Source organism: Dipodomys merriami, unplaced genomic scaffold (assembly GCF_024711535.1).
Source record: "Dipodomys merriami isolate MVZ:Mamm:240054 unplaced genomic scaffold, mDipMer1.0.p SCAF_63, whole genome shotgun sequence".
Classification (NCBI taxonomy): Eukaryota; Metazoa; Chordata; class Mammalia; order Rodentia; family Heteromyidae; genus Dipodomys; species Dipodomys merriami.
In genome coordinates, this window is record NW_027206213.1 from 888083 (window position 1) to 897500 (window position 9418).

Genomic DNA, 9418 nt, shown 5'->3' on the forward strand with positions numbered 1-9418 from the left:
AATAGAACACCAACTGTGAGCAAACAAGTTGATCAAGAGTATTACATCCTGAGTTCAAGCCGTGGTGTGGTACAAAAAATTTTTTTTCCTTCTTTTAAGTGGTGCTTAAGTATCTTCCAAAATAGGTGTAGACAACTGGATAGCCATTGTGGAAGGATGGCAGGCAGAAGAGGAAAGCAAGGGCTCCAACAGATGACTATAGTTGAAGAGGAACTTTAGTGGTACTGTTGGTATCTTCCTGGTGTTCTTCACAGGTTTGTTGTCCATGAACAAAGACATTGCATAAGCATTCAAATCACATACCTTTAACTCTTGAGCATTATCACCCAAGTCTGACCAGAACCTATACTATCTTTTTTAAGGCTTTGCATAACAAAGGGCTTTTAGTGAGAAATAAACTTAGTTAAGTGTGACATTTCCTAATCTCTTTAAAATAAATGGTAAAAAGCCCCCCCCCCCTTGTAAGGTCAATTCTGCCCAGACTTGACCTGCTTTTTCACTCACTCAAAAATTATGCTCCTTTTATTGTGCATAGCTAGTGTCTATGCTAAGTGTTATATATAGACTCATTCTTTCCTCAAGAAACATTTAGTTTAGTGGGGACTTAATTAAAAAAAATGATAAACTATAGAAGCATATTGTATTTAAAGGGCCAGCTTCTATGGAAGAAAAAGAGAGACTTTTCTGAAAAGGTAGCATATAAACAGATAAAACAAAATGTGTTTAGATTTAGCATGTTGCTTAGAGAACTTCTGATTTGCCTGTGGGAGTGTGTAGAGTGGCTGGGTAGGAAGGAAATGCTAAGGTGTAGGATGAGGTTAGATAACCTATCTCAATAAGGTGGTAACCCCAAGATGTCGGTGTGTCCTTGATAGAGGCCTGGTAACTACCTACCTTTAACAGAAGATGCAGTTTACATCTTCCTGGAAGCAGATGCCCAGGTAATAATTTCACAGAACCATCTTTCCTCTCTAACCAAGTCTCTCTTGGCAGAAATGGTGCATTAATTCCCAGAATTTCATTCGTGAGTCAAACATACAGATAGTCCTCCAGGAGGGTCATCAGAAACAGACTGGCCGAGTTGAAGTCTGATGCAGTGTTGAGACAGTTTATCCTTCCATTGCTTTTCTCTTCTCCTTCTCGGCAATAAGGTGGTGTGTGTGTGTGTGTGTGTGTGTGGCAGGGGTGGGGTGGGGGGTGCAGGGCTGGGGGCGGGGTGCTGGGGAAGGCAAAGGATGAGGTTGAGCACGGCTGTAATGTGTGGGACTTAGGTAGTAAGTTGTTGAATGGCCGGTCACCAGAAGGCTGGGCTGCGCGTGAATGGCGCTCAGCAATCAAGAATTCTGGTTCCTGTCTTCCTGACCTTACCTTTGCTGCGGTTCCTTAGCCTTAGGTTCCTTTTGCGTCCTGCCTTGTCTGTCCCTCAGGATCGCTTTTGAAAGCCTCTTTCTTTCCTTGGGCGAGCTATTTGCCTAGCTAACATTTACATCCTTCCCTGCCTGGCCTTGAGTTGTTTTTTTTTTCCTCCCCTCCCTCACGTCCTGGTGTGCTGCCTCGAGGCGGGCGGCTCCAGGAACTTCAGACGGATGCAGCCACGAGCCGCTGCCACGTCTCCACCGCTAGTAATCCAGCGCCTACGTGGGCCCAGGGGGCGGGGCGGCGCGGGGAGGCGGGACCTACCGTGAGTAGCGCGGACACGGCCCAATGGGGCTTGCCTGCGGCGGCGCGGTGCGCGCTGGGGGGCGGGGCCGGCGGCGGTTGGGGGCTGAGCCCGGGAGGCGGAGGTTTGTCGTTGCTCCGGCCGCCGCATCCCTGAGGGAGTCGTGTGGTCGCCTACCCAGACTCCGGAGCTCTTTTCTCGTCGCTGCGCTCGTGTGTGCACGCCGGGTCTCGCTAGCCGCTCTCCCCATCGCCCCGCGGGCCGCGCCTCCGGCAGCATGTGCGGTAAGGGGACCTCGGGTGGGGGGCGTGTTGCCGGGCGGTCCTGAGGTGCGGAGCGCGCGTCGCCGAGGCCCGCGGCGCTGCCGAGGCCGGGCGCGTGTCTGGGATGGACAGGGGGCGTTGAGCGGCGGCTGCGGCCGCAGCCGCGGGAGGTGGGGGTGCCCAGAAGACACCTGGGAGGTTGGGTGGGCCTGTGAGCGGGACCGGGGGCGGGCTGCACCGGGAAGGAGCCGAGCGCGGCGGACAGAGGCAGCTCGTGCTCTCGGGCCGGAGACACCGAGGTGTGGACGGGGCGCCTTGGAAATGGGCCTCCAGGAGGGGAGCGAGGCAACCTGTGGAACCGAGGGTGGCATCCGCAAGCTTAGCCTTCATCCTGCGAGAGGAAAAGCGGATTGCAGCCGCCGCCTTCCTGACAGGCCCTCTGGAACTAACCGGAGTCCTATCACAATGGCATTTATGCATAGCATCTTACTTCCTGCCACTCCCCGCCTCCCCAGAAAGCCTCACCAATCCGTAGCTCCAAGAAGCGGGCTGAGAACTGCCTGACCCCTGCGTGCAAGAGGTGCAGAACTGTTCCTGGGAACAGACCACACATTCTGGGTTATTTGCATGTACTTAGGGGAAACATGCTTAGTTATGAGTAATATTTATCGTCTATCATTTGCGATGGGTACCCATTTCCAATAGTCACTTCAAAAGAATTTAACCAATGGCTTTTCTAGAACAGTTACGAGATCCCTGTATTCCATGTGTTGAGAGTTCATTATCTTCTAAAAGTGTTACTGAAAGGGGTTGTGTGAATGACATCCGACGTGACATTATACTTTAAAATTTGTCTTTTCTTTTTGAAACTGCTTTTCTTTTTTTGAAATTGACCATTGATGTCACCTTCTGGAACTCAGAACACTTTTTAAAGAGAGGTAAGGTGGTAATGGAGTTGAAGCTGTTTGGGAAAGTTAACTGTGTAACCTTTGACATGAAGAAACTGGGTAAGATTGTACTGATTAATGTCTTTTGTCGCCCTGTATTCACTTTATGTTAATTTCAGCTTCTGGAAGTGAGGAACAGGTTTAAATTTAGAGTAGATTAAAAAAAAACATAAAAACAGAAACACCTATAAATAGCTTACTGCAATTATTAGAGTTGGCTTCAGAATCAGTTATACTTTTGCTGTGTCTAAGTAGAATAGTTTTGTAAAACACATGATTTAAATTAGTATTGTAATATAGAGAATTTTCAAACTGGTTAACTGCCAGTGTGCTTCATTTGGTAATTAACTGTTCTTTAGTGACTAATTGTGTGTGTATGTGTGTATGTGTAAAGTACCCTGACATTCTGGTTGCAGGTTATTTCCTCATCTTGCTCCAGGAAGAAAGGATGTTGAGGTACTATAGAAGAAGAAAATCAGATCTAGTTTAGAGATGGGCTCAGATAAGGAAGAATTTTAGGGTGGTGTCTGAAGTGCTGGGAATTTTTATATAGCCAGTCAAGGTAACCATTAGGCAAAAGTTGTACTGGTAAGGAAATAAGATTATGAAGAATAAATAGGCCAGACAATTTGAGGCATGTCCAATGTCTAGCTTTAACTAGCCCATAGTTGTGCTTAATTCCAGAATAGTACTCATAATTTCCTCTCTAATGAAAAATTCAAAAATAAGATATGTGCAATTAATTTCCTCCCACATTTGTTTGTTATTAATTTTTGTGCTGGTCCTGGGGCTTGAACTCAAGTTGTTTTTCTCACAGCTAGTCTCTACTGCTTTAGCCATAGCTCTACTTCCAGCATTTTGGTGGTTAACTGGAGATTAACCACTTGGGCTAGTTTGAACTTTAATTCTCAGTTCTCAGCCTCCTGTGTAGCTAGGATTAAAGGGTGAGGCACCAGTGCCCAGTTCCCAGTCCTTTTTATTTAATTTGAGACTGAGTTTTGTTAAATTATCCAGGCTAGCCTACAACATACTAAACCTCCTGCCCTCAGCCTTCTTAGCATGTGGGATTATAGGCATTTGCCACCAATCCTGGCTTATTCTTTACGCTAAGAAATAGTTTTTTTTCTTTTTATGGTCTTTGTGTATTTGTTTTTGTGTCTATATTTGGGTTTGAACTCAGGGCCTCACACTCATAGAATCATGTTTCCACTTCTGACTTTTTTCAAGTTAATTGGAGATAGGAGTTTTCAGGATTTGTTTGCTAGGCTGGCTATGAACCTTGATTCTCAAATCTCAGCCTCCTGAGTAGCTCGGAATATAGGTGTGAGTGGTACCCAGATGGCTTTGGTTTTGCTGAAGTATCAAATATCAGGTCACTTAAATGTCTACTAGCTTTTCATAAATTGTTTTTCTGATTTTTTTAAAATTTTTTTATTGTAAAGATACTATACAGAGGGTTACAGTTACATGAGTGAGGTAATGAGTACACTTCCTCTTGAACATTGTTACCCCCTCCATTGTTTTCCCCCTACCATCCCCTCCCTCCCTCCATTCCCCGAGGTTCTTTTTTTTTTTTTTTGATTGTGATTAAGTGATTACATAATTTCCGGAAATTCACAGTATTATGGAATAATGATGCTCATTTAAAGTCACAAGTTCATTCTAACTTTCCTGGAGCAAATTGTCTATCACAGTCTGTAATATATAACGGTGCTCACATGTTATATACCATATATGTGATCAGCAGCATGGGGATATTTGGTAGTGGTTCAACCAGATGAGTGGGAGTTCTTTGTTTCTTAAGTCCTGTTAGTTTTGTCATATCACCTAACATTTTGGATTTAGCATCCACTTATCAGGGAGACCATGTACTGTTTGTCTCTTCGTTCTTGGCTTACCTCGTTCAACATGATTCCTTCTAGCTCCATCCATTTCCCTGCAAATGCCATTATTTTGTCATTTCTAATGGCTGCATAATATTCCATTGTGTATAGATACCACAATTTTTGGATCCATTCATCTGTGGTGGGGCATCTAGGTTGTTTCCATATCCTAGCTATTGCGAACAGTGCTGCAATAAACATGGAGGTGCACGTGTCCTTGTATATTGGTTCCTGTTGTTCAGGGTAGATGCCTAGAAGTGGTATGACTGGGTCGTAAGGGAGGTCAATCTTTAGCTTTCTAAGGACCCTCCAGACTGCTTTCCAAAGTGGTTGTATGAGTGTACATTCCCACCAGCAGTGTAATAGCGTTCCTCGTTCTCCACATCCCCTCCAGCATTTGTCGTTGGCTGATTTGTGGATGTGGGACATTCTGACTGGGGTAAGGTGGTATCTCAGGGTTGTCTTTATTTGCATTTCCTTCACTACCAGGGATGATGAACATTTCCTCATGTGTTTCTTTGCCTGTTTTTCTGATTTTTAAGTAAATGAATTATACCCTTTTGATTTTTGGAGCTTTGCAACTGAGATTTTGCTCAAAAGCTGCTAGGGGGGCTGGGAAGGTGGGCTCAGTGGTAGAGCACTTGCATGAGGCCCTGGGTTCCATTCCTTAGCACCACATAAGCAAAAAGAAAAAAGCCAGAAGTGGCACTGTGGTTCAAGTGGTAGAGTGCTAGCCTTGAGCTGAAGAGCTGAGGTACAGTGCCCAGGCCCAGAGTTCAGGCCCCACAACCGGACCCCCCCCCCCAAAAAAAAAAGCTGCAAGGGGACTTACAATTTAAAAGTATCTTACAAAGGGATAAGAGGGATGGCTCACACCTATAATGCCAGCTACTCAAGAGGCAGAGATCCAGAAGATTGCAGGCCACACTAAGCTAAAAGTTACCAAGACTCTATCTCAGCAAACAAGTCAGGTCTAGTGGCTCATAACTGTGATAACAGTTTTGTGGAAGGCATAAGTAGGAAGATGGCTGAGTCCAGCACAGTCAAAAACCCAAGACCATATTTGAAAAGTAAGTACCAAAAAGGGGGTGGGTGCGGGAGTGGGTTTAGTATGGCATGGTTCAAGTGGTAGCAAGCCTGCCTAGTAAACTTGAGGCCCTGAGTTCAAACTCTAGTAATGCCTGCTCTCAAAATAAGATAAAACAATGTATTTGGAAATCAAATCCTTTTTTTTTTTCTTTTGTAATTATACTGTCTAATGGTCTTGGAGGTAATTGAAGGATTTTGAAACTGGTTGCTGGAATGAGTCATAAAACCAGTACTAGTAACACATCCTTAGATATCATACTGGATATAAAGTTGTAAGAGAAGATAATTAATTGCCTAATAAGCATTTCCTGTATTTTGTTTCCTAAAATGGGAGAAGTAAATAGATGCTAGTAATGAGAAGCAGAAGGTGGAAGGTCTTGTAACATAAGAGTTCTAGGAAGCCGGGCGCCGGTGGCTCAATGCCTGTAATCCTAGCTACTCAGGAGGCTGAGATCTGAGGATCAAGGTTCAAAGCCAACCTGGGCAGGAAAGTTCGCGAGACTCTTATCTCCAATAAACCGCTAGAAAACCGGAAGTGGTGTGCTCGCAGTGGAGTGCTCGCCTTGAGCTGAAGAGCACAGGGACATCGCCTAAGCCCAGAGTTCAAGCCCCACGACCGACAAAAAAAAAAAAAAAAAAAAAAAAAGAGTTCTAGGAGATTCACAAAAAGGTTCCAGAAAACTCCAAATACAAACCTGATTACTTTGCTAAACTTGGTATCTTTTGAACTTTTCATTATGAAATCTTTTTTTTCACTTCATAACTTTTTAAGATGCTTGCTGAATCTTTTTAGAAGCTGCAAATTTTGACTGTGTATGGTCAGGTATCTAGAAAATATTAGAATATACTATGAAGATGGCCTTTATGCATTGGCATTCTGTGGAGAGGTGACTAAAACAAGGTATTGCCTTCAAGGAATTGCTCTCTGGTCAGAGGAAACAAAGTGAATGCACATCCTTATTCATTGCCATTTCATAGACCACTGTAGAAGTTCAGGCAGGAGTGCTCTGGACTTGGGGTATCTATGTGAGACCAAGAATATTCTAGATGATGGGGCAGGACTCTTCAGAGAAGGTGTTGGTTGGTAGGGATTAGTGTACAATGATGAGTTACTCATTAAGGAAGAAGGAAGTTGAAGGAAGAAATAAAAGTGCAAGGAAAGAAACCAAAGGACAGTTGTATAGTGGGTAGTGGCATAAGTAGAGCTGATTTTATAATCAGACTTTTGCTTGGTCTAATTAGTGGAATTGTTTTATCATTGCATAGTCTACAAGGGTAGAAAAGAGGGCATTTGTAGGTTTTATTTTTTCTTCTTTTTTTTTTTTTTTTTTGGGTCCGGTCGTGGGGCCTGAACTCTGGGCCTGGGCACTGTCCCTCAGCTCTTCAGCTTAAGGCTAGTGCTCTACCACTTGAGCCACAGTGCCACTTCCGGCTTTTTTCTTTTTGCTTATGTGGTGCTGAGGAATCGAACCCAGGTCCTTGAGCATGCAAGGCAAGCGCTCTACCACTGAGCCACCTTCCCAGCCCTCTTTTTTCTTCTTTCTTTCTCTCCATTTCTCCCCTACTCTGTTTCTTCTACATTCCTACTTCTCACTTCAGTGTGGGGGATTGAACTGAGGGCCTTGTGAATGGTAGCCAAGAATGCTACACTCCCAGTCTGAGTCATTCATGTTTAATGCTTCAGAGAAGATTGTTGCACTTGAATATGAAGAAGTCATTGTTAATCCCATATATGAAAGTAGAAAGGCTTGAGTTTTGTGGAGGAAAAGGTTAGTGAGTAATAATGAAGTTTAGAAGTCCTCTGAGAGTTTTGAAGAGTGGTTTCTGACCTGTTAAGTGAGAGATTATTTACTACAGAGTGCCCATTGTGTGGTTTTATATTCTAAATACTCTAAATAAAAATTGTTCTAGAACATTGATCAATGAAACTTTAATCTACAAAAGATTGAATGTTTATAGGGTTGGAGAAACATTTATCAAGAGAAGAATGAGGGGGGATAAACAATGTTTGACAAGAAATGTACTCACTATGTATACAGCTGTAACCCCCTTTTTACATCCCTTGACAATAAAATTAAAATTTTTTAAAGTGTAAAATTTTAATTGCAGGTAAGAGAGATCAGCTTCAGAAGGTAGTATGTGGAATATGTCTCTTTTTTTTTTTTAGCAATTCAGAAAGGATTAGAGTTAGAGTATTCGATTGTTGAATTGAAGATAAAGGCTTCAGTTCTATAATACATATCTACTAAAAGTGAGAAAGAAGAGAAAATGAGAAATTTGAGAATAGTAATATTCTAAGTTCTGAAATAATATATGGGCCAGGTGCTGGTACCTTATGCCTGTAATCCTAGCTACTCAAGAAACTGAGATAGGAGTATCATGAACAAGAAAGTTTATGAGATTCTTATATCCAGTTAGCTACCAAAAAAAGCTGTTAAGTGGAGCTGTGGCTCAAGTGGTAGAGTGCTAGTCTTGAGCAAAAATGCTCAGAGACAGTGCCCAGGCTCTGAGTTCAAGCCCCAGTACTTGTACACACAAGTAATATAGGGCTGGGAAGGTGGCTCAGTGGTAGAGCGCTTGCCTTGCATGCATGAGGCCCTGGGTTTGATTCCGCAGAACCACATATGCAGAAAAAGCTGCAAGTGGCACTGTGACTCAAATGGTAGAGCACTAGCCTTGAGCTGAAGAGCTGAGGGACAGCACCCAGGCCCAGAGTTCAGGCCCCACAACCGGCAAAAAAAAAAAAAAAAAAAGTAATATATGGGGAAAGTTTGGAAGTTGGACAAGAGAATGGGATTGCTTAGCAATTGGAAGGGCTCATAAGAAAGTGGACAGTAGTAGATGAATGAGTTCTATGTGTTTCACGGTCCAGTACAGGTGTGGGGCTCAGGATTAAGCACAGTAGACCCAGAGGGGGCTGACATGGCAGGATGATGAAAAGTCATCTGAGGTGAGTGGTCATAGAGAATGGGAGAGAGAGATGAACTCTGAAAGCTGAGAGGAAATGCATGTTTTTCTCTTGGGAAACATGATATAGGAAGACTGAGAGGGAGTGTGTGATTAGACACGTAGAAGCTTAAATGATGGTTTGAGTTCTAGACTGGTGAGTGTCAAGGAGTTCATTCAGTTCGTGTTCTTGGAGAATGATACATGGAGTACAAACATCTGCTTCACCAAAGGAAAATTTTATCCCAAGTATGAGTCATAAATAAGAAAATTTACACTGAAAGCCCATGCCTGTCTGGGGGTAGACAGTGTCTCTATTCATCCAGCTTCTGTGTGAGATACTGAAGCATTTATCCCATAGATTTCCAGACTTTCATAGTTGCCTTGAGAAGATCTGTTCATTTGAAAGTTTGATATGCTAGGTCAGAGATCTGAAAATAAAGATTGAACTAGTGATTTCTTTTCTGACAAGCATCCCTATGAAAGCACCTTGTGTGGTAGCTAGTGACTTGCTGCCATTATACTTTTCCAGCCACTCTGAGATGACAGATAATCCCCTTATTTTAGCTAATGAACTGTCTTGGACTGATAGTTCTAAAAGCAGGTCTAGAAAACTGACAGACTGACTTA

At 43.3% G+C, this 9418-nt stretch overlaps 1 protein-coding gene across 1 annotated transcript in view; it reads left to right on the forward strand.

Annotated features, from left to right (window-relative positions):
• Nucleotides 1–1753: 1753 nt before the first annotated feature.
• The window catches only part of LOC138815224 (glutamine--fructose-6-phosphate aminotransferase [isomerizing] 1-like), a 16978-nt gene continuing 9313 nt past the window's right edge, over nt 1754–9418 (forward strand). The window contains exon 1 of the mRNA XM_070004482.1: nt 1754–1944. Within this exon, the coding sequence (XP_069860583.1) occupies nt 1938–1944 (7 nt within the window). The 5' untranslated portion in view covers nt 1754–1937. The remainder of the gene's footprint in view (nt 1945–9418) is intronic.